This window comes from Biomphalaria glabrata, chromosome 15 (assembly GCF_947242115.1).
Source record: "Biomphalaria glabrata chromosome 15, xgBioGlab47.1, whole genome shotgun sequence".
Lineage (NCBI taxonomy): Eukaryota > Metazoa > Mollusca > Gastropoda > Planorbidae > Biomphalaria > Biomphalaria glabrata.
Window position 1 is genome coordinate 19853556 of NC_074725.1, and position 26180 is coordinate 19879735.

General features: G+C 33.6%; 1 protein-coding gene across 6 annotated transcripts in view; it reads right to left on the bottom strand.

Annotated features, from left to right (window-relative positions):
- The window catches only part of LOC106060910 (uncharacterized), a 28760-nt gene extending 3033 nt beyond the window's left edge, over positions 1-25727 (bottom strand). Inside the window, exons 1-7 of one of the 6 annotated variants that reach the window (XM_056013037.1) lie at positions 25494-25716; positions 17821-18148; positions 16044-16168; positions 8391-8542; positions 7206-7262; positions 4574-4692; positions 352-566 (exon numbers count right to left, since the gene is read on the bottom strand). In XM_056013037.1, coding sequence (XP_055869012.1) covers positions 352-566; positions 4574-4692; positions 7206-7262; positions 8391-8526 — 527 coding nt within the window. In that variant the 5' untranslated portion in view covers positions 8527-8542; positions 16044-16168; positions 17821-18148; positions 25494-25716. Of the gene's footprint in view, positions 1-351; positions 567-4573; positions 4693-7205; positions 7263-8390; positions 8543-16043; positions 16169-16379; positions 17088-17820; positions 18149-25493 lie in introns of those variants that run through there. The other 5 variants (XM_056013039.1, XM_056013038.1, XM_056013041.1 and 2 more) reach the window with 5 other exon arrangements.
- Positions 25728-26180: the final 453 nt, after the last annotated feature.

Here is a 26180-nt window from a genome sequence, read left to right on the forward strand (position 1 = left end):
CACACACGCACAAAAGTGTATTTATGATTTTGTCGTCATTTTATGAAAATCTATACACGAGCTCATGGTACAGACTATTTATTGGTAGTTTAAATCACCTGTTTAGAGTAAGTTCTATCTATCTATCTATCTATCTATCTATCTATCTATCTATCTATCAACCTAGACTGGGCCTCGCGCAATCCTTTTCGCATAGGGCCCCGCGATTGTTAGGGCCGGCCCTGGCCTTGAGTTAACCACTTCTACATCTAGTAGCATTCTATCTTGTCACGTTGTTATCACAAAGCCGTCACATCTCTCGTTAAGATCTACTCACCTGTCCTTTAAGAGTCTGTTTTTGGGTCAACTCACCTGTCGTACTGATCCTTCTCTTTGCTCATGCTGGGGTCAAACGAGTACACATGACATCCGTACACATTGGCCGCGTCGTCGTCGAAGGAGAAGTCATTGTTGATACCAAAGGAGTAGATGGTGCAAGGCTCACGGGGTCGTACGTCAGGGTCGTCACAGACTTCCCATCCGCCATCATCGATTTGACCCAAACGTATTTTCCTTCTACACATGACCTTGAGATTTAAAATAGATCAAAAATTAAGAAACATAAGTATAATGCTTTCATTTATATTAAAAGATCAAAATACTCAGTACAGTCATCTATTACGGTGAACAAATCACACATTTATTAAAAACATACACACATACATACATAACTCTATCTATCTATCTATCTATCTATCTATCTATCTATCTATCTATCTATCTATCTATCTATCTATCTATCTATCTATCTATCTACTATCTATCTATCTATCTATCTATCTATCTATCTATCTATCTATCTATCTATCTATCTATCTATCTATCTATCTATCTATCTATAACTATCTATATATATCTATATCTATATCTATATCTATATATCTATCTATATCTATATCTATATCTATATCTATCTATCTATCTATCTATCTATCTATCTATCTATCTATCTATCTATCTCTCTCTCTCTATATATATATATATATATATATATATATAGTATCATGGGCGTAGCCAGGGGGGGGGGGTTCTTGGGGTTCAAACCCCCCCCCGAAATGAAATCCCCCCCCCTTGGGGAGGGGAGTCGGAATTTAGTGACTGATTTTTTGCTTTGATTTTGTTTATTTTAGGTGAGATTTTAATACTAAACCATCACTTGCCCTAGCACAACCAAAGGGGTTTTGAGCTTAAAACCCCCTACCAGGGGGGTTCAAGATTAAAACCCCCTACCAGGGGAGTTCGAGTTTAAGACCCCTACCAGAGCGGTTCGAGTTTAAAAACCCCTACTAGGGGTTTTGAGTTTAAAACCCCCTACCAGGGGTTTTGAGTTTTAAACCCCCTCTTTAATATAAAAAGAGCTAATTACGCACTCAAAATGTTATGAGCGTAGCTAAATGGGTTTTGACTCAGTTTTGAGTTTAAACCCCACTTCAGTGGGGTTTGAAGGTAAAAAATACCTCTTTTTAATAATAAAAAAAGCAAATTATACACTAAAAATGTTATGAGTGTAGTCTATGAGGTTTTGAGGTTTTGAGTTTAAACTCCCCTCCAGTGGAGTTTGAAGCTAAAAAGTACCTCTTCAATATAAATAAAAGAAAATTACTCACTCTAAAATCTATGAGCGTAGTGAAAGGGGTTTTGAGTTTAAACCCCCCGCCATCTTCAGTGTAAGAAAAAAAGCAAATTAAGCACTCAAAATGCTATGAGCGTTGCCGAAAGGGGTTTTGAGTTTAAACCCCTATTCAGAGGGGTTTGGTGCTAAAAATACATCTTCAATATAAAAAAAAAGCAAATTATACACTAAAATTATTTGAGCGTAGCCAAGCCAATCGGGGGTTTTGAGTTTCTTCGACAGATGGCTTTTTTTTTTAAGTTTAAAACCCCTCCAGATGGTTTTGAGTCTAAGATCCCCCTACAGAGCATTTTGAGGTGGAAAACCCCCAACAGAAGATTTTGACGATAAAACTTCTCTTTTCGATATAAAATCTAAAGCAAACTACAGTCACTTAATTCCAAGAGCGTATTCAAGAGAGGTTGCACATTTTTACCTGTGGCAGGGCTCCATTAATAAACTGCAGTGAAAAGTCATCTACCGAAATCGAAAAACACTAAATATAGCTCAACAAAGATGGCTAAGACAGATTTCAGGAGTCAGTTATAGAGATCGGATCTAAATCAAGGAAATCCTATGCCGAACTGGGAGTCGACCCCTTAGTAAGATTGTGAGAGAACGACGCATGAGGTTTGCGGGACATGTTCTCCGACAAAATGAATTACGCATAAGAAGAGTTTCAATGATATCCTAGTACAACTTGACGCCACTCATTCATGGAGGTCCTCGTGGTAGGTGGGAAGAGGCTTCAGACATTACCAGTGACAGATTTTTATGGAAACTGCTTGACGTCAAATGCTCCGAACGGCATGGGAGGGTCTAAATCAGTAAGAATAGCACATTAGGTTTTTGAAATAAAACTTTTTAATAGCATTAAAATGGACTGTAGATACCTCAGAATATGCATTTTGTTGGCTTTCAATACCAGAAATAGTGCTTGGCGGCGGGGCTTCGCCCCGCTCTGGGGAGCTCCTGGCGCTCCCCCAGACCCCCTTGCTGGTAATGGCGGGGAGTCCACAATTTTATGGAAACAGCTTGATGGCAAATGCGCCGAACGACGAGGGAGGGTCTAAGTCAGTAAGAATAGCACATTAGGTTTTTGAAATAGAACTTTTTAATAGCAGGAAAATGCACTGTAGATACCTCAGAATATGCATTTTGTTGGCTTTCAATATCAGAAATAGTGCTTGGTAGCGGGGCTTCGCTCCTAGCGCTCCCCCAGACCCCTTTGCTAGTAATGTCGGGGAATCTACAATTTTTTCACTAACTCATGGAAGAACCTATTCTAGGGCACAATAAACGTCTTCCCAAAGAATGAAGGGTCAGAATGTAATAAAGATTATGTACACACACACACACATATAAATACATATAATTTTTTTTTCGCGGGGGGGGGGGGGGATTCACCCCCCCCCCGAAAAAAAATCCTGGCTACGCCCATGTATAGTATATATATATATATAGTTTGAGTTTTGAGTTTTTTTGGCACACCGGCACACTTTAGGCCATGTCGTGCCCGTAATCCCTAAAAGGTTTCTCTCCCTTCGTATTGTTAAGTTATTATAAACAAGGTCTATTCACAGTTAAAATAGTAAAAAATAGTGAAAATTTAATAATTTAGTAAAAATCTTTGGTAAATATTATATTTTTCAATTTCACAAATCAAATCTTCGTTGACAACCCCATCTCCCTGACAAAGCCTAGTACCTTCGCAGGGTCGACACTGTCGAACAGTGTTTTTAAGTTGTGCGCTCTAAAAAAAAAAATTTCCCCTAATATCCTGGTATCTGGGGCAATCAATGAGGATATGTTCCACGGTGAGGCGAGAGTCACAGTACTCACAAAGTGGGATCTCCTCTCTCTTCAGCACAAAGGAGTGCGTGATGTAGGTGTGGCCAATCCTAAGTCTGGACATGGTCGTGCTTCCACGCCTTGTCAGACCCTTATATATATATTTACTAACATTACCCGCCTGCTACGCCCGTTAATTTGTTTATTTCCCATAGACCGACCAGTTCTTCACGATTATCACTTTCCTCCCCCCCCCCTCCCAATCCAACTTTCGGCCTTAAGAAATAGTCTAACTTACACTACCTGTGGCTATTCTTCTACTTTTCAGTTCTTTCGAAAGATTCGATAGACTAGATATACTTCTAGATCTAGAATCTGCGTAACCTATATTAAAAAGTAAAATTTCCCTTTCAGACCTTGTGGTCTATTGGGCAGATGATGTAAAGGTCATCTGTTTCTGTGGCCTACGATTAACGAGGGTGTCATGTAGTCAACATAACGACCAACCGCCTTTACTTTTCGAAAAATAATGTCAGCTTCCCATTAGAGCTGGGTGGACTCAGAGGCGCCCAAAGATCCTGAAATTAAAAATCCCAGTCTTCACCAGGATTCGAATCCGGGACCCCCGGTTCGGAGCCAAGCGCTTTAACGCGCTGTCACCGCGCTTCAATCTTATGTTAGATTTACTTGAACATATAAGAACAGCTTAGATAATCTATAAATAAACTTTATGCAGCTTTAAATTTAATCAACTCAGTTATCGTTACACTACGGCTGACTACGCCGTGTTTTTTTTGTTCCTATTTATAGCCAAATTTAAATTTCTTTCTTTTATACTTTGAAAAACTGTAACGGTCAAACTAGAGTTGTTCCCCTTGTGGCCGACGATCTAGTGATTCTTATCACAGCGATACACAGCAACTGTTACATTTCTAGGAAAATCGTTAACGCCGTTTATGAGATCAGCATTTCAGGTTTCAGGTTCCAGAAAGTTCTGACTTGAATAGAGGTATTGTAATAAAAAGTTAGTTATCGATCATTAAAAACTATTGCATAGAAAGCATAGATTCCAGTGGACAAGGAACTGTTGTAAATATTTTAGCCCTACTCTCTTGTTAGCTATACACTTACATTCGTGTTGTCTACGTTGCTATGCATAGTCATCAGTAGCTCCTGCTCACTCAACTGATCCAGGTTTATGTTGGCTAGATTATCAAGCTTTCCCTTTTGCCTCATGAGACTTAACGGACCTGTAAAAATATGTCACGCTTGTAGTGATGGGAACTAAACTAAATTTTTTTAGTTAAACTAAAACTAAGTTTGAACTAAAAAAAAGTAATTAAACTTTTAGATAATCACAAATTGAAAAAAAAAAGTTAAACTAAACTAAAAAACTTTAGTTAAACTTTTACTAACTATTTTGACCTTTTTTAAGGACGAATAAACAGCCAAACATGAAAAATATAAAGCACAACCAATCTCTTTAGCAAAATGTAATAAACATTTATTTGTGCACATGAAAAAAGATTTAAATGTCTTTATGGGATAGATGTAGATCTTAATAGAATCACTAGAATGATACTATTATAGAAAGAAATTAGAAGTAATTGTCCTAGTTCTAATATAAGTTACCTTTAGAAGTAATGATAAAACTGCATGTTGACTCTCTAACTAACTCTAGTTTCTAGAATATTCTGGATCTAATATCTTCTACAAACGAAATGATCCGAAATATAATCTGGATATAGAATTAGATCTAGCTACTAGACCTAGATCAAATAATTAATATTTTAATCTAAAAATAATCTAAGAAATACTAGTTACTACTACTACTACTAGATCTAAAATCTAGATAGTCTAGTAGATATCTTAGTAACTCTAGATCTAGAGATTTTAGATTATTATAATTATAACTAGATATGGGTATTTAGATCAATATACTCTAGTAGATAATACTAGATCTAGATCTAATAGATCTAGATAGTAGATATAAGCAGGAGCGGACTGGGTATCAAAATCGGCCCGGGCATTACCATTATATAAACCGGCACACACATGGCATGTCATATCATAGCATAGCATAAAGTACGGTCTAGCGTTTTGCAAATGATAATACGTACAATGTATAGTGTACATTTTTTTTTATATTCTTGTTGAATTTTTTAGACATAAAATTGTAGGTTAATAAAAAACAACAACAACAACAAGAAAACGTGTTCGGGCATCTGTGACTTTCTGCTGTCAATTTTTTTTAAAGGTGTCTGCATTGAAAAAAAAAAGTTCTTTGGTTGCGACCAGACCGGCCCATTTTGTGCCGGCCCACCGGGTTTCTGAAGTGAAAAAAGCAAGAAAACGCTTTTGGAGAACCCCACTTATAAATAATAAGCTGTAGATGTCAGAAGAATGGTTTTCTGCAGTGAAAAATGCAAGAAAACGCCTTTGGCGTCGGGGCTTCGCCCAGAACTCTCTGGGGAGGCTTACTGCGCTCCCCCAGACCACCAAGCTACCAATAGAAAGGCCTCAATATGACTATTGAGAAACACTGCTTTTTTTTATTCTCATATATTCATATATATATATATATATATATATATATATATATATATATATATATATATATACATATATATTTTATTTTATTTGTAAGGTTAGGTTAGGCAAGGCCGGTCCTACAGATTGCGGGACCTTATGCGAAATGGATTACGCGGGGCCCAGTCTGGGTAGGAATAAGGATAATAAGTGGAAGTTAAGATTTTGTTTTAGAAAATAAATTCGTCTTTGCATTTTATTCAAACTTTACTAAGTACAAAATCACTGTCAAATTATCTTTACGAGCCATCTACAGTATATAGTAGTTTTCCAACGAAAAGCCGATAAACATTGAGATCTGCCTTTTAGATTTACTATCGACTAGCAAAATATCGCTTTTGATTTTTTTTTAAAAGGTCGAGATAAATTTATATATTTATATTTATATTTATGGCTATTAAAGTAAATGAAGTATTTGAACTTCTTGTTTTGGTTAAAAGTTACCTTATAATTACATTTTTATTAAATGAATGCTGACAATGCCGTTTTTTTAATCGCGAGTAAGATTGGCGTTTTCATATTGAATGACACACCTGAATGAAAATTTGTCTGTTTTTAAAGAGATTTGTATGAATTTTCAGAAGATTTTAATAACTTCAGGAGATTTTCATGACTTTTTCGTATATTTTGTCATTTCAAGAGGTTTCAGGAGCTCCTTGAAAATCAGGAGGCCGCGGCAACCCTTTAATAATAAGTTAAAATGGTTTAATTTAATAACTTACACCTAGAATTAGCGCGGGGCAGCCGCATAGGTTGCAGTGGCTTAAGGTTGGCCTTGAGGTTAGGGTTTACTGGACGTTAGGGTTAGGGTTTGGAATAAAATCGCCCCCCCCCCACTCCAAAGGTCTGTATCCGCTAGTGATATCTACATCATACATAGATATAAAGATAGAATAATAGATAGATAGATATAAAGATAGAATAATAGATAGATAAATAGACGGACAGACAGACAGACAGACAGACAGACAGACAGACAGACAGACAGATAGATAGATAGATAGATAGATAGATAGATAGATAGATAGATAGATAGATAGATAGATAGATAGATAGATAGATAGATAGACAAAAGGGTTTGAAAAAAGTTGAAATTGAAATTGTTGATTGTAAGAATATTTTGCTCTTAAGTTGGTTAAAAAAATGGAATGAATGAAAAGAAAAAAAAACTTACCTTTGCCTATATCCTCTGAGAAACCTGCATATGTGTCTGCCACTTTGAACACAACATCTAGTAATAAGATAATTGGTATTTGAAAGCGCTTACTTTTACTATGACATGTGTTATATAGGCCTAAACATCCCCCCATTCACAAATAAGATAGTATGGGCCTTTTATTTTCTTCCAATACACCGTCTGGTAATATTACTGTAGTTATAAATCTGCCACTGCACCGGCGTTTATGTTGCGCACCAGCGCACTGTTCAACACGGGATACGAACGGGCCGTTTCGATCAAGTGATTTGATGGTGATGAAAAAGAAGACTTGATAGCGAGAACAAGTGAATTTGAATTAGTTAAAAGATAACTGCAAATACTTGAACATATATTAATTAAATTAGTTGTTTTTGTTTATATTACTACACTGCTATAGAAAGTCTGTAGATTTATGTGGATACACATTTAGGTTGTTGTTAAAAAAGGACTTCAAGCTTTTATTCAAATTCAGGTATCTGGGTTAATATTGAATTCTAGGGCTTAAAATAAATGCGGAGGAAGGAGGAGGGGGGGGGGTCGTTAAAATACGGCCCGATTTTCGGAAGCTCAATAAAAAAAAAAGAGTTGTTTTTTCGGCCATAACAAACACATAAAGTTAGGGAACAAATCAATGGGCGTAGCCGGTATGTAATGCTAGCCTTAAATATTTTTACAAATACCACTCACTGATTAAAAGATCTCTTGGGAGTCTGGAGTTATATGTACTCATTCCCAACAACAGTACACAAGCCCTTGAATAGCGATGCTACCAGTATACATGTATAAACTTGACATAATCCTGTGTATCCCCAAAGTAGCAAAGGGCCATAACCACATCTCTCCACCGGAAACGGTTCTTTGCTACTATCTTCACATCTCTCCACCGGAAACGGTTCTGTGCTACTATATTAATCTGCTCCCATGTCATTTCAGTATCCTTTTCCAGGGTTAGCTGGGCCTGCTCACTTTCCTTTTTCCCTGCAGATTGCAGTCAAGTGCCTGCCTTGCAAACATTGAAAGCTGGTTTACGTGAAGGAGTGCCCTGTCCAGCTTCAGTCTCACCCTAAACTAAAGTACATTTATAACCAAACGCGATACTGTTGCAGATAACTCTAGACAGTTCTTACATTAGAAACGATCACAGCAAGATGCTATAATTACCTGATGATGACGTCTTGTCCTGAGTTCCTGTGACCAAAGTTATGACAGTGGGATGAAACTGTATGCTCAGCAGAACTACCGCCACTATAAGCAACATGCCGATAATGAGCAAAGACTTAGTGCTTGAACTGATCATGACTAGACTAGGTTATCTAAAGGAAGATCCCCAATACAGCAATGTTAAACTCCCCTATTTCTAAATAACATAAAATTATTAACTATTTACAACTAATTGATTTACTAACTAGTTAATTTTTTTAAATTTATTCATTTATTGTCATCGACTATAAATAATTGTGAAAAATTTCAATCTGAATATAATATATAAGGAAAAACTAACGAAGGGTCATAAATATTTTGTTTAATAAACACGAACAAATATAACCCATTAAATGAAACTAATAAGAGCGTAGGCTTACTTTGTTATTTATTTGGAAGACTGTTGGCATCCTTATCTAGCCAATCAATATAAAAAGTGTGCGTGTGTAGGTTATATCATGTTGGGACCACTAGCGAATCCAGAACTTTGGAGTGGGGGGGGGGCGATTTTTTTTCAAAACCCTAACCCTAACGCCCAGTAAACCCTAAGCATATATCTATACTATAAAGTAGAATGTGAGGTGTATGTATGTTACTTATAGACATCGAAACCGCTTGACCAATCTTGATAAAACTTGGCAGGAATGTTTCTTGGGTACCAACTTAGACCTTAGTGTATGTATCGTAGCCCTGAAAATTACTTAAGACCCTAAAAAAAAAATAAAGTTGTCCGACTCTATTACAGCTATAGTATTTTATGGATCTAGGCCATGTCTACAATGTTGACATGAGAAAAGATCGAAAGGATTTAGACCTAGATCTAATTTTAAGAAATACACTTTGTGCATATAGTTTTTTACTTTGACACATGAAAGTATAAAAGAAGATCCTTTGATTTCATTATATAATAAAATTAACCTTCAATTTTGTGTTTCAAAAGCATTTTTACATTAATTAGTTCCTTATATATGTAACTACAGATTTCCTGACTAACATTCTTTCATTAGACAATACCGTAATGAATCGCGTACTAAAAATTAATTCGTTTAATTGTTTACTTTATAATCCCATCCATAGATCTAAAAATCTAATTCAACTCTAAGATGATAAAACTTCTGTTCGCACAGATAGTTTTATACTTTAACACATGAACATACTAATTATAGTCCATTAATTTCATATATTGATCAAATAAACATTCAAATTTGGTTTTCTAAAGCATTATTTTTAAGAGACTACATTCGTTTACAAAAGCTGCGAGGCCGAGTTGAGATAGGCCTAGATCTATATTCATTCATGAATCGCATACTAAAAATTATTTCGTTTAATTGTTCACTTTATAATCCCATATATTTAACAAAGCTATCGCTCTTTTCGTTTTTAATAGATATGAATGTATCGACTTCGGGTAAACCCATTTTCGCAAAACTAATTTTATTTTCTTAGCGAAAGAGAAATAGCTAAGTTTACCATACATCTAAATCCAATCCACTACATTAGTAAACACAAACTTAGACCCGCAGGCCGCGGGTAATGCCAGGCTAGTCTATACTATAAAGTAGAATGTGAGGTGTATGTATGTTACTTATAGACATCAAAACCGCTTGACAAATCTTTATAAAACTTGGCAGGAATGTTTCTTGGGTACCAACTTAGACCTTAGTGTATGTATCGTAGCCCTAAAACAAACTTAAGACCCTAAAAAAAATAAAGTTGTCCGACTCTATTACAGCTATAGTATTTTATGGATCTAGGCCATGTCTACAACGTTGACATGAGAAAAGATCGAAAGGATTTAGACCTAGATCTAATTTTAAGAAATACACTTTGCGCAGATAGTTTTTTACTTTGACACATGAAAATACAAAAGAAGATCCTTTGATTTCATTATTTAATAAAATTAACCTTCAATTTTGTGTTTAAAAAGCATTTTTTACATTAATTAGCTCCTTATAAATGTAACTACAGATTTCCTGACGAACATTCTTTCATTAGACAATACCGTAATGAATCGCGTACTAAAAATTAATTCGTTTAATTGTTTACTTTATAATCCCATCCCTAGATCTAAAACTCTAATTCAACACTAAGATGATAAAACTTCTCTTCGCACAGATAGTTTTATACTTTATTACATAAACATATTAATAAAGGCCATTCATTTCATATTTTGATCAAATAAACATTTAAATTTGGTTTTCTAAAGCTACATTCATCTACGAAAGCTGCGAAGCCGAGTTGAGATAGGCCTAGATCTATATTCATTCATGAATCGCGTACTAAAAATTATTTCGTTGAATTGTTCACTTTATAATCCCATTCATTTAACAAAGCTATCGCTCTTTTCGTTTTTATTAGATAAGAATGTATCGACTTCGGGTACGTTTAACATACATCTAAATCCAATCCACTAGATTATTCAAAAGCATTTTTTACATAAATTAGTTCCTGATATCTGTGACTACAGATTTCCTGGCGAACATTCTTTCATTAGACATTACCAAATGGTTACACATTAACACATCTCTCTACTGAGTCTATTCCTAGGCCTAGGGCTAGGTCTAAAACTCTTATTGAACTCTAAGATGATAAAACTTCTTTTGGCAAAGATAGTTTTATGCTTTAACACATAAACATACTAATTATTGTCCATTCATTTCATATTTTAATCAAATTAACATTCAAATTTGTTTTTCTAAAGCATTTTTAATACATGCGTTCGCTGTTCGCTAAAGCTGCGTGGCCGTGTTTAGATAGGCCTATATTCATTCATGAAAAAAGGTCACGCATGCGCAGCACAGAATGAACTCTATAAAAGCCTATGTTTAACTCTAGATTAGTGTAGATTTAGATCTATGTCTACCTCAAGATCTACTTTATACTTTATACAAATGAACATACAAAATTTAGTCTATTCATCTCAAATTTTAATCAAATATATGTAGGCCTACAAGCAAATGTTTTAATTTGAAAAAAAAAATGGATTTAAGCCTATTAGCTATTTTGATTTGATAACTTTATTCACACTATTTTTACATTGACACATTCGCTTTACTTATTACATTATTATTTCGTTTAATTGTTTACAAAACACTCTCAGTGACTATATCGACAGTAATGCGCAAATAAAGACCCGCGGGTTGCGGGTAACATATGTCTAGTATATATATATATATATATAGTACCAGGTGGCCTGGCCTGGCCTCGCTCGGTTAAATAATTTGTTAAGGAAGGTTATATACCCGAAGTCATTTTGGGAGTATTTTTAGTGGCCCCCTAAAGGGGAAAAGACGCTACTAGTTTTGTGTGGCCTATCTGTCCGTCCGTCCCGTTTAGATTTCAGAAACTAGAAGAGAAAATGAAAATCGGACATGATATTTTAGATCATTCAAAGTTCTGATGCAATGGCTACTTTTTTCTTTTCCAAAAGTGAGCCATCTAATTTTTAAAATTATATATGCAAGCAGACTTTTCAAAGAATTACAACACTTTTCAATGAAAAACTTCAGGCGAGGTAACTTTTTTTAAAAAGGTCATGGACTTCTTCATTAATAACTCAAGCTTCATTCATAGATTCGCGCATTGGTAAAAAAAAATTAGCATCTAAGTTCACAATGGTAAAAGTGTCAATGGATCATTATAAAATATATTTTCCATTTATTAACTAACTTATTGAATAGAATACTGACTCAAAAGTTTTTTTTTTAAAAGAATTTTGATACGAACTTCGTTTTAGTTATAAGTTTAAAAAATAACAAACTACTTTTATAGCGCGCAGTTTTGACATATCCTCATAATAGGGGCCTTCACTTGACAGTCTAAATAAGACTAAATAGAGCCCAGATCTAGATATATTTATAATATAAATATATATTATAAATGTATTGATAACTTGAACAAAATTTTAATTATTATCTCATCTTCTGAGAGCTTAGGGCACCGGCGGCGTTAGCAGTGCGCGGGGCCCTGGGCGAGCGTCATGTGCGGGGTTCTTAGCCGTAAGGGTAGACTATATATATACCGTAAACTCATCACGCTAACGGACTCATCCGTCTCTAACCCTGTAACAATAACAATACAGACTGCCTCTAAGTTGTGGGCCTTATTTTTGCTACAAAACATAGAACATTGCGTAGATACATTACGTAAGTACGTTATAGACTGTAGTGTAATTGTTCTCCATTAACAGAAGCCAATAAAAAGGGAAAACACCCGTGCACTACTACTATTAAGTCTCCTCTCTCACTCTGCAAATTGAAGCCAATAGGACGTTCTATAAGAACAAAGTGGGCTATAAGAGCTACAGTGGTCCATACACTTTCACAGACCTGACTTTTGAGGAAGGGCTATACCACAGGTTTAAAAAAAATAAAATAAAAATAATACTCCCGCGGTTTGTTTTTTTTTATACATGGTGACACGGATTTCCCCACGGCCGCCCGATGTCTATGCACACAGTAGCCTATTGGAAAAAAATTAATACGTCATCGCCAAACTTTCTGGAAGCTGATTGGCCGAAATAGCTGTATAAGCACATCATCTGGTTCAATACAGGCTCGATTACAAATAAGGAATCCTTCTCATACACCCTCACCCGTTTTTTTTTCCATTGCAGACTAAATTAACAGTATATTTAATGTATACGTAGTTTTTATTACGTACCAATTTGTTTTTATTGAAATGCGACATATCATTAATGTATTTTTAAAGGAACAGCATGTAAAAGTTATTAATGAAATAGGAAATGGTTATCTAGAGGTTTTAAGTGTTTGGAGATGTCCTGTGATAGGCTTACTGTTCATATCCGAAAATAGAGTAAGAATATGAAATTAAATGCCGCAAAAATCTGACCTTCGCGTGCGGTCTTGGAATGTATCACCAGCGAAAGTCAAGAAAACACTGTAGATTTGTTTAGTTATTTTCATAGAAAAATCAATTTGTCAAAAGTTGCATTTATGTTACTACAAATGTTATAAATGACTTTTTCATATACAATTTTCATAATTCAAAGTATTTCAAAGAGTAGTTCAAACTTTATCACTACGCATTTTTTCTAATAAAATCCGTTTGGACGTCCATGTTTAAATATGAAATATACGATTTGGATTGGTTGCTTCCACCTACGTGTTTTTATTAAGAACTGTTAAACGATGATAGCCTCTTAGAATTGGTAGTTCATTAGAAGCAGTCTTTACCAAAAATGTATTTTAAGAATTTAAATGGTAATTGGTATAATAAAAATTGTGGGAAAATATTTAGTAACAAATCCTAGTTTATGAGAACTGATTTGGTTTTTGAAGTTGGTGACAATAAAATCTCCGATCGCGGGTACACCTAAGATGCGGGGTCTGGGGCGGTTGCCCCACTTGCCACCCCCTAAGGCCGCTACTGGCTTAGGGGTGCAGATTTATTTATTATGTAAACAATAGTATCACATTAAGAAATGAATTGGATACAAACAGCATAGTACAAAAGGCCTACTATTCATGATCATAACATTGGCCTAGGTATAGTAATTTAAGATTAAACATGTAAATTCATACGAGTTCTAGTCTAGATATAGACTCTAGATTATATATCTAGTTCTATATCTAGATCTAGATATAAAGTGCGAAGTTCGATCAGCCCCAATTTGTCGAGAGGTTCGACTGGTTCAATTTTATTGCTAAAACTTTTTTATTTGAATGTTTACCAAATTACTACAATATTGCTACTGCGCATGCACCTTTTTTCTTCACTTCCGACACATACTATTTCCTTTTCCTTGTAAAAGCCATAGACATATATATATAGCCTACTACTCTAGACTGGACATGGAGATTTTTTAACACTACAAAAAAGTGAAAACTTTTTAGAAAGTTGGATCAAGACGTTGTTTTGTAAAGTAGTTAAAAGTTGTTTTTTTTTCAACCCTAACCTATGTAACATATAATTTAATTTTTAGATCTAGATCTAGTAATTGAACATCAAAAATAAGAGTACTCTTGTCTCATAATTATTATTTTGCAATTTTTAGATACATAATCTAGAAAGATCTAGGTAATCAATCTATTTAAATGTACATAAGATGATTTAAATCAACATGAATTATTTCCATCTAGGATTTTTGAAACATTATCCCAATGGAAACAAACAGGAAATGGCTTTGTTTCATATATTTGCGTGAATATCCAAGCAATGATTTTGCATTATTTCTAAACTTTGAAAACTAAAGATCATTACTTTTCTAAGACAGAAAAGATTGATTGGGGCGACCCCCTTAGAGCTTAAAAAAGAGTTTACGTACATAAAATCTCTATATATAGGTCTGTGAATCGATCAATCGCGGATAAGAATTTATTTCCGGTTTCTAGTCTAGATATAATATATAAGTCTATGGTAAAAGCTAAGTTTATGGTGAGGTCAAACTCAAGAGGTGTGGAATTATTCTTTTTAACTACCCAGTAGTAAAGAAAATGAGTCATGGGCGTAAGGCTATCTTTAACTCATTGAGTGCGGAGCGTCTATCCCATAGACGGTCTGACTGCCCTAAACGCACGGAACGTCCATCCCATAGACGTTCATACCCTACCTTTGTTTCGTTGCATTTTTAAATTAAACTTTTTAACTAACAACAGTGGAACTATTTTTACTTTATAAAAGAGTTCTTCATCCTTTGTTTACATAGAAATTAGAAGCTTTTGGCTTTATTTAGACATTTATTTTTACTTTTTTACGATGTAAAAAAAAACACGTCGCCATGACTACGCTAGTCCAAGACACACCTACAATGTTTACTACTGAAGAAACTTTATAATTATTCTAAAATTTATCACAAATAAATAGTAATAATGAAGAATTTGATCTAGATATATAGATTAGATCCATGTAAGTCTACATTTAGCGTATTTATATCTATATTATTAGTATTTAGATCTAAATCAATTATTGTCAGTAGGCTAAGTGTAAAGTGTAGATCGAGATTGACTAGATCTAAGCTTTTATCTCTAGACTTAGACTCTAGATCTAGATATATCTCTAGATCTAAGCTTATGATAAATAAAAAGAAAGGAAATGGTAGATCTACATGAAATAATCATCAACTGTGGGCATTTTTTGCCCATTTTCTTTTTTTTAGTATTGTTTATCTGTATGCTTGTTCAAGACACACCCACAATTTTTACAACTGAAGAAGCTTTATAATTGTTCTATTTATACTTCTATGAATAGTAATAATGAAGATTTAGATCTTGATCTACATTTAGCATAGAATGAAACAGACTTGGTCATTATTAGCATTTAGATTTAGATCCAGTATTGTCCTTAGGCTTAGGCTAGGTTTAAGCCGCTGGCAGCAATTTTCACGTTTGGATTTTTATAGCACCGTAACAGTCTGACCTATGAAAAAACTGATGGTATCTCTGAATTTCTCGTCCTTTTCTCTATAAAAATAAACTGATTTAATGTATCACTGGCTTAGTTAAAATTAAATATGAGGTTAAAGAGGTGCAGGGGGGTATCGCCAAGCGTACTTTTCCTCGATCGGATTTTTTCCCAGTTAGTAAGCTCGATCGGGTTGATGGAAGGTTCGAGCAGATCAAAGAAAATATATCTAAAAACATGTTTTATATTTACTTTTCACTATAAAGTCATTTTCTTTTTACTTCATCGCAAGAACACCATCCATTGCACCATTTACCACCCTCTACAACTTCAAATAGTCTCTTTGAGCTAATGAGCCATCAGACTTAAGACCGGCCCTGAAATATTAATAATCTATGTCTTCAAAATGTTTCTAATAATTTGTGTGCACTTATACACTGTAACATTAACTGTTACTGTATTTTATAAATTAAAGAATGTAACATAATTTAAGGGAGAAAAACATTGACAATAAAAATGCAACTTTTTAGCAAAATTTATTTATCTTAAAAATTAACGAATGTTAGAGTTAAAAACATTTTTTTTTACCTTTCCCCCTTCTCCCCGAGAGAAAATCCTTGTTAAGTGAATGTATATATATAGTACACCTTCTAATATTCCAATGATAAGCATTTAGATCTAGACTTAGAACAAATATTTCCTGAACATTCATTTGATTAAACTCTTGAATCAATTAAACTGTTATAACTCTGCTATGCGCACCGCCGCCGTTCAAGATAGTGCAGAAGGTGCGCACTTCTAGAAACCAGACTAGGAAGGATGTTTACATTAGAAAGAAGAACGATATCTGCCCAATCGAGAGATGAGATGGAGATGCTGTGCTCAAGGCAGATGACCCTTTGTGTTTGTCATGTCTCCGTGTAAATAAACGTCTAAGTCTCTTTGAGTTGCCTCCCTTAAGTTATTACAATACCTTACATTAGGAAATTCCCGCAAGTGATAGTCCTTTCAAGAACGCGATAGTCCTAGATTTAGCCTCAAGCCAAATTTAAATTTATTTTTACTTTGAAAAATGATAACAGTCAAACTAGAGTTGTTCCCATATGGCCAACGAGCTAGTCATTTTTTTTTGTCCGAAATATACATCAACTGTTAAGATTTTTACGAAAATCGTTAGAGCCATTTTTGAGATCATCGTCTGCCCACTCTCCATGAAGGAGTGACTTGAATAGAGGTATTGTAAAAAGAGGAACCCCCCCTCCCACGAGGAAAAAAAATTCTGGTTTAGAGAATGTATAGATCTACTACACTTTATAATATTCTAATGATACTCCTTTAGATCTAGATTTTAGATCTAAATGTTTCTGAACATTAAAATATTTAACATATAATATAATACCATAGACATAAATAAATATAGACTGGCTGTAGGAAGTAACTTCATGTAACTTGAAAACATGTAATCTATTGTATTCGGATTTCCGAATTATGAAAAATTGCATGATCTTCATTCTTAGAGATTAAACAAAACTCATAGACATAAAAAAATATAGACTGGCAAAAGGAATTAACTTCATGTAACTTGAAAACATATACATCTATTGTTGTCGGATTTCCGAATTCTGAAAAGTTGCATGATCTTCAGTCTTAGAGATAAAAAAAAAACACAAGTAAAAATATTGTAATACTTATATAGGTTATGGCTGAAATAGATATGAATACTTAACTTTTATACTGCTCATAAATGCTGTATAATAAAGTACACAAAATTGCAAGTCACACATTTTCGTTTCATAAAACTCTTTTATCGGCCAGTCTATATTTATTTAGGTCTATGACAAAACTACACTGCCTCCTAATTTACAATATATATAGGTGTGTGGCTGAAATAGATATGAATACTTAACTTTCATACTGCTCATAAAAACTGTATAATAAAGTACATAAAATTGCAAGTCACAAATTTTCGTTTCATAAAACTCTTTAATAGGCCAGTCTATATTTATTTATGTCTATGTATAATACCTACATGCGGAAATACTCGAAGACGTATAATCCGTTCAAGATAAATAATTTTCTCGTTCTCTAGCCAAATTAAAATGTATTGCTTTTTTTTTTTAATTTGAAAAATGAAAACGGTCAAACTAGAGTTTTCCCAACTAGCCAGTACTTCGTTTCCCGATATACAGTTACTGTTTAACTTCAAGGTAAATCGTTAGAACGGTTTGCTGAGATCAAGTCCACCCAGAAATTTCCAAGTTTTTTTTACAAAGCTAATATCAACTCACTCTGGGAGGTAAAAAGTTTGTACACGTTATTTCTCCAACACCAAATCTCGGATCAAGCTGAAATTTTACCTAACAACACAAGATTCAATAAAAAAAAAACAACAACAAACAAACAACATTTAGCCACGTGATTCTCTATCTCTTCTATACAAATTACGGTTTAAATTTTAATACACAATGGCTATCACGTGACAGATTTTTTTTTCGTTGTTTTATCAATATTATCACGTGACTAAATGTTGTTTGTTTACTATTGGTGAATGAGGTCCATTTGTTAATTAGCTATTGTTAATTTTTTCTGGTATCTTGAAGAAGGGAACGAAATTTTACTTGACTGGAGTGGTGGTATAAACTGAGTTAGTCCCCTTTATAGGTAGCCACTCAAAATAGTCATTTTTTAGCACGTCTGCCCGAGGAACCGTGACCCACGAATTTGAATATAAGTCGTTAACCTTTTTTTGAAATGCTTTTAGAAACCAATTGAAGTAAAACCCCCCTGGTCAAGTGCTAGGATCATAACGCAGTGAGAAAGCTAAAAGCATGAAATAGCACTATACAAAAACTATTGGTAAAAAAAATATTAATCGCAAAGATTTAATTTTCATTGTCTAGATCTACTACAAATTTAATTAAACGACTGATCCAAACTAATTCATACAAGTACGCTTAATATAAGTTTTGTTTTTAAAAAAGTTTTTTTTAAAAATATTTTCTTGTGTTTTTTTTGTTGTTGTTGTTGTGTTTGATAGTCCAAATGAGGTAGCAGCCTCTACAAACTCACTGAGATCAAGTGAAACTCTTGCTTGGTGTGTGAAAGAACAAAGAGGCTCAGTGACCATCATAAATATAATTTAAAATACCACTGACTTATTCATCTATTAAGAAATCTATGGAATCGCCGAAAAGATTTGCATGAAATTGTGCACACAGGATTCTTTTACCTTTCAAGGGCTCACTAAAAAACCGTTTTGATAGATTCGCAGTATTAGTGCGGCTATTCGCGAAAAATTTCAACTTTGCTATAAGCCTTTAAGTTTAACTTTCGGTATTTCCCCAAATTGGCAGCAGCCAAAATTTGAAACTTAAATACAAAAATTCAATCATGGAACTGTACTAAAGGAACACCAACTTCGAGGTGTTTTTGTTTTACATATTGCCGTTCCGCATTCTTTTCGAACACCCTGCACAATCAACAAAAAAAAATGATGCCGACAAAGATGTATTTCATGCCTCGAATGAACGCATTGCACGCGTGCTTTTTGTAAACATTTCTTTGGATCTCATTCAACAGGCTTTTTGAAAAAAAAACTTCGTAATTATCCGACAAATTGATATAATTTATTAGAGTAAGAGATCTTCACAAATACCTTTTTTTTTTTTGTTTTCGATTACGATAGGCGTCAAATTAACTTTAAATTGATGGTTTCAGTTGTTGTTTTTTATTAAATACTAGGGGCATTTTTATATACATTTGTTCTAATATACATACTAGCCAAATATGACCCGCTTGATTTGTAAAAGAGTTTCGCTCTTTAATATTAGAGAAACATTTAGGCATTTTATCTCGTTTTGAAAAGGGGTGAGGCCTTAAATATTCACTACGGTCTCCTCCCAGGAGGCGCGGTGGCTGAGCGGTAAGGCGCTTGGCTTTTGAACAGGGGACCGGGGTTAAAATCCTTTTTGAAGATTGGAAAGGTTGGTCGTTTTGCTGGCCACATGACACCCTCGTTAACCGCAGGCCACAGAAACAGAAATCATCTGATCGGAAAGGGGGAACTGTACTTTTTTTTAACGATATAAGGAACATACATGCCAAGTTTAATCAATATTGGTCAAACGGTTTTGATTTCGATGCGGGACATAGATACATACAAACATACTTACGCCTTACATTCTGCTTTAAATATTAGGTATGTTACCAGCTAAGTGCGAAATCCATACTACATTTCACCCCTTCCCATTTTCGACAATCTGTATCACTGTGAAACATTATGTTTGAAAAAACAAATGTGTGTTGCGTATTATGTGTACTTCAAGAGCGGAGAGTCCTTGTTGCCTCAGTTTGCCCACTAGTCTGTTACAGTTTAGGTTTGCTGGTCTCCTTTGACCCCTAACAAAGCCCATCACCTTTCTAAATCTAACCAACCTGTTGTGAATGGCTAACGATACGGTCGACCTGCCACTACCGGTCTAACTCTAAGGGGACCCACAACAACGTCCTCTCTGTATAATATGCTCACTAACACTCTTGTTGCAGATGTAGAAAAAACAAGATTACAAAGAGAGTTTGTGTTTCAGAGGCGGCCCCCGTGGGAGACGGATCCCTGTCGGATCAGCATATTCGCTGGTCGACTGAGGATGGCATCGAGCAGGGTATGAAACCGAGACCGTAGAGATAATCAGTCCTGCGCGCTAACCGCACGACCAGGCATTGCTCTTAATCTAATGACAAACTGGTTACAAATTAATAGCCTACTATTGATAATATACCTACACATTACGGAATGACAACTACCGGGTATGTACAATATGTCAGAAGAGCGATTTTAGATACTCTTTTGGTATTGAGCATTTTCTTTGAAATGGAACTAGAATGAGGATGTAGATCTACCTAAATTAAACTACTAATTTAGCACTCTCAATATCTATATCTTCTAGATCTAGATCTATAATATATATTTGGGATAATGTAGATGTAATTTAAATAAGATTTATATAAAAAAACACTAGATAATCAATTAATAGACTAATTGCAATATGAAATATTAAAATAGTAGATTGGTTTTAGTATTTTATAATATAGCAATATTGACATATTGACAATCTGGACTTTAGAAATAAAAATCTACACTTTAAGCCTAGAAATTAAAATTATTGATCTTGATCTAGTCTAAATCATGGCTGTCTGGTAGTGCGGTTTGCGCGGTGGACTGTCGTTTGGATTCATCGATGGTCCTAGGTTCAAACCCTTTCCGCTCCCATCCCCCGTCGTCCTACGGGAGGTTTGGACTACAACTCTGAAGGAACATCCGAAACATGTAAAACAACAAACATTCTAAACTAGACCAAGAAATTCTAGATCTAGATTCTATAATGATTTTAATTAGAACTTAAATCTAAATCTAGTTTTAAAAATCTAGCTCTAGTTTAAGAAAAAAAATCTAGATCTAGTGTAAAAAATCTACCTCTAGTTTAAATGAAATCTAGATCTAGTGTAAAAAATCTAGATTAGATCTAAATCTAGCTATTATGTCTTTTTAAAATGCGAGTCACATTACGAGGTTTAATAAACATTACTATACCGAGTTGTTTTAGCATTTAAAGAATTAACTCCATATGACGTCAAAGGAAAAAAAATTCCTTTACGTCACACGTCCTAGTTAGACTAAAAAATGTCATCTATACGATCAGCTTCTTTTAGCATTTCATTTGATGGCTATTTAGACTTAATATATATATATATATATATATATATATATATATATATATATATATATATATATATATATATATATATATATATCTATATCTATACTATAAAGTAGAATGTGAGGTGTATGTATGTTACTTATAGACATCAAAACTGCTTGACCAATCTTGATAAAAATTGGCAGGAATGTTTCTTGGGTACCAACTTAGACCTTAGTGTATGTATTGTAGCCCTAAAACAAACTTAAGACCCTAAAAAAAAAATAAAGTTGTCCGACTCTATTAAAGCTATAGTATTTTATGGATCTAGGCCTTATCTACAATGTTGACATGAGAAAAGATCGAAAGGATTAAGACCTAGATCTAATTTTAAGAAATACACTTTGCGCAGATAGTTTTTTACTTTGACACATGAAAATACAAAAGAAGATCCTTTGATTTCATTATATAATAAAATTAACCTTCAATTTTGTGTTTCAAAAGCATTTTTTACATTAATTAGTTCCTAATATATGTAACTACAGATTTCCTGACGAACATTCTTTCACTAGACAATGCCGTAATGAATAGCGTACTAAAAATTAATTCGTTTAATTGTTTACTTTATAATCCCATCCCTAGATCTAAAACTCTAATTCAACTCTAAGATGATAAAACTTCTCTTCGCACAGATAGTTTTATACTTTAACACGTGAACATACTAATTATAGTCCATTCATTTCATATATTGATCAAATAAACATTCAAATTTGGTTTTCTAAAGCATTATTTTTAAGAGACTATATTCGTTTACAAAAGCTGCGAAGCCGAGTTGAGATAGGCCTAGATCTATATTCATTCATGAATAGCGTACTAAAAATTATTTCGTTTAATTGTTCGCTTTATAATCCCATTCATTTAACAAAGCTATTGCTCTTTTCGTTTTTAATAGATAAGAATGTATCGATTTCGGGTAAACCCATTTTTCGCAAAACTAATTTTATTTTCGTAGCGAAAGAGAAATAACGTGAAAGAATCATTAGCTACGTTTAACATACATCTAAATCCAATCCACTACATTAGTAAACACAAACTTAGACCCGCAGGCCGCGGGTAATGCCAGGCTAGTATATATATATAAAAGGATTAAAGACGTTTTTTTTGTTTTGTCTGTCAGTCTGTCTGTCTGTTATGTTAATAGCGAGAAAAAAAAGACTAAAAATAATTGAAAATCTGATTAAAATTTAATTTCCCTCCGAAACATCGCATTAGTTTTAAGTTTCTATAATAGATTGTTCCGGATGTTTATATATTTATAGTGAGAGAAAATAAGTATTTCAGATTAATCAAATACCTTTAATTAAATTTGTGGGATGGTCTATTATGAAAATTAGATGTACCATAGCCTTATGGAGATTTTTTCAAACCATACTTTGGTGTTAGGAAGTTGTTTTCCTTAAAAATCGGAGCATAATATTAACGATAATTAGATTTTCTAACGTTTTAGCTAGAAAGTTAAATGTAGTGTAAGAGAGAAGTGCGATTTTACATAAATAGAGTTAAACTATTTTTCATAAAAAATCGGAACAATTTTCGTAAATGAGAAAATTATTTCTTTTATTTATTATTTCAAACATTTTTTAGCGTTTTTAGATTTTTTATATAAAATTCGGCGACGATTTGTAAGAAAATTAAGGTAATGTAGGTCGATTTCTTTTTCGAAACAAAATCCGGAACATTCTTTACCGATTAAACAACTTTTATTATGTTTCGGCAAGAAAATTAACTATAAAATAAGTCTAAAAATTGATTTTCAATAATCGTTGCTAGTAAATTACTTTCTTATTTTAAAATCCTGAATAACCTATTGTCGATATTTTTGAAAAAAATAAAATTATTTGACATAAATTTGTTTTAAGTTAAAAATTCGGAACAATAGATATTGATAAATAAACTATAGTGACGTAGTGTCAAAGAATATAAGTGTAATATTAGTCAATTATGCGATTTCAAACAATCATTTGACATAATTTATTTTTATAAAACAATATCCGGAGCAACATTATAGTTAATGAAATATAAAGCAGTATAGATATTTTATTTAGCATTTATATGCTATCAACATTAAAAAACAGGAACAATATATTAAAGATCATGTGTTTCTTGCAACGTTTAAGCATGGAAATAAAATGTAATATAAGTTAGGAGAGCAAACAAATATTCATTGGCATTGATTTGTTTTTCACAAAACATCCGGAACAATCTATTATAGATACTTAAAACTATTGCAATATTTATGAATGAAAAATTAAAGGTTAAATCAGATTGTGTTATTTGTTATTCTAATCGTGACGGACAGACCGACCAACAGACAAAACGCACAAAAATAATCTTTTATTCGGATGGGGGCACTAAATAAAAAATAAATAAAATCTGATTTTATACGATAGTTTAAGGAATTGGTTTAGCACCTGATCATGTTGCGACATGAAAAGTCCATTTTAAAAAATGTGCGTGATATTTACATACAAAGTGCATTGTTAGCCTTTATAAACAAACAGAAATGTTTTCTTTTAATTTTAGCAACTAGTTGACCAAAAAAAACACCTTTAACTATTATTTATATTTGTTGTAAACATTTCCTGTACATTTTATAAATATATTTGACTTAGTGATACTGAAAATACACAAAAGTATCCATCTTACTTCGCATATTGTAACATTGCCTCCCTTACATTTACGTAATTGTTTTAGAAGTGGTGTATTATTATGAAAAAATCGCTTGCATAATTAATTTTATAAATTAAACGGTTTGCTTTTAGAAAACCAAAAGTAGCCTTTGCACCTAAACTTTTCAAGCCGCATTTAATGATGAAATAATATTTTTCATATCTCTTCTAGTTTTCGAGATCTGAGTGTGACAGACGGACAGACGAACATTTTGCACAAACCTAATAGCGGCTTTTTCCCCTTACGAGAGCCGCTAAAAAAGGAAAGAACTCTCTCAAAAATATAGAAATTATTTCCCTATTTCGATTTCAAACAAGACAGTAATTATTGATTAACTAATTGTTTAATTTTAATATAAATATGATTAATGTTTTGTTAGTTACAAATAAATAGTTGTAAAGTTTCTCAATAATATTGAAATTATATCCCCTTTTCGATATAAAAAAAATAATTAATTAACTAATTGCTTAATAGTAATATAATTCATGTTTTTGATTAACTGGTTAAATGTTTTTATTGATTTATGTCTTGTCAATCTCAATGAATAATTATGCAAAGTTTTAGCTTGATTCGAAAATGGACGCTGAAGAAAAAATGTGTTGAAACTTTTTACCAGACACACAGACAGACTGAGTTGATGTAAACTTTGTAAGAAGAAAATCATAAACAATACTTAAATAAAAAAAATCTGTACAAAGTGTAAATGTTTCAATTAGTTTCGATCAGTCATGCGATTACATGTGTAATAGATCTAGACTAACAATAATAAATCTCAGCGATTAGAAATATTTTCACCAATTTTGTGTGTGTTTTATTTATTTTACTTTCTCACTACGCTATGAGCCAATCACTTGAGTGAACATCAATTGGGAAAAATGCACAAAAAAAGGAGGGGGGGGGGGGAATGGGGTATATTTTAAAATGTTACCGTGATCGCTTTTTAAATGCATAAAATAGTAGTTTTCTTAGGGCTCAGGTCTCCTCTAGAGGACTAATTTGACGTCTACCACCACATCTGTCAAGTACGAATTCTTTCCCTTGTTCGATACCAAACAAATTAAGTAATTATCAATAGTTAATTGGTTATATTTTTTTATTGATTTTTTGTTGTCGGGTACAAGAAATAATTGTGCAAAATTTCAACTTGATTGGAGATTGGATGTGAGAGAAATAACGTGTACAAACTTTTTACCAGACAGACAACAGTGAGATGATATAAGATTTGTAAAAAACCATAAACTAAATGCTTAAGTCTTCTGCATTGAAGACGTGTCACCTGTATCTGTTTAACCTATCTTCAGATTGTCTAGAAATAATAATAGTATAATCCAGAAATATAACTTTGACGTGAGAGAGGCGATCTAGTTTGAAATTCAGCACACCTTGTATTAAAACACACAAGAAACACAATCTCTGAGCCTCTATGTTGTGTTGTTATGACTGCCGTTAAGTACCGGGTTCCCTCCCCCCCTTCTCGATGGTTCTCAAAGTAGGCTAATGGATTTACTCTCTCCCTCCCTGCCATACTTCAACAGGCTCATATATTTTACGCATGGCAACGCCCTTTAGTGCCCGCCGCCCCTTTTTAAGGCTGGCTCAGTGACCAGAATTTAAAATAACATGGTTACAAAGACAGTTTTTGTGGAAACACAAACTGAAATTCGTCCTCCGAAGTGGTCCATCCAGGCAGGTAAAAAGGCAGGTTTCAATATTAACAGAATGAAATTCTATCAGACAAATGACAGAAAATAATGGAGAAAAAAAGGTTAACAGATCTTGTGTGGTGCCCCAGCAGTCCAGCAGACCAAAGGATTGGTGAAAGTGAATGTGAAGTTAGATGTGAACCTGGCCCAACTGATGTCTTATAATAAATATCTAATTGATCTATTGTTTTGTAAAGGGCCAATCTCTTATTCCTCGTGAATAAAACATTTCCGTAAAAAAAAATAATGTTTTTTTTTCG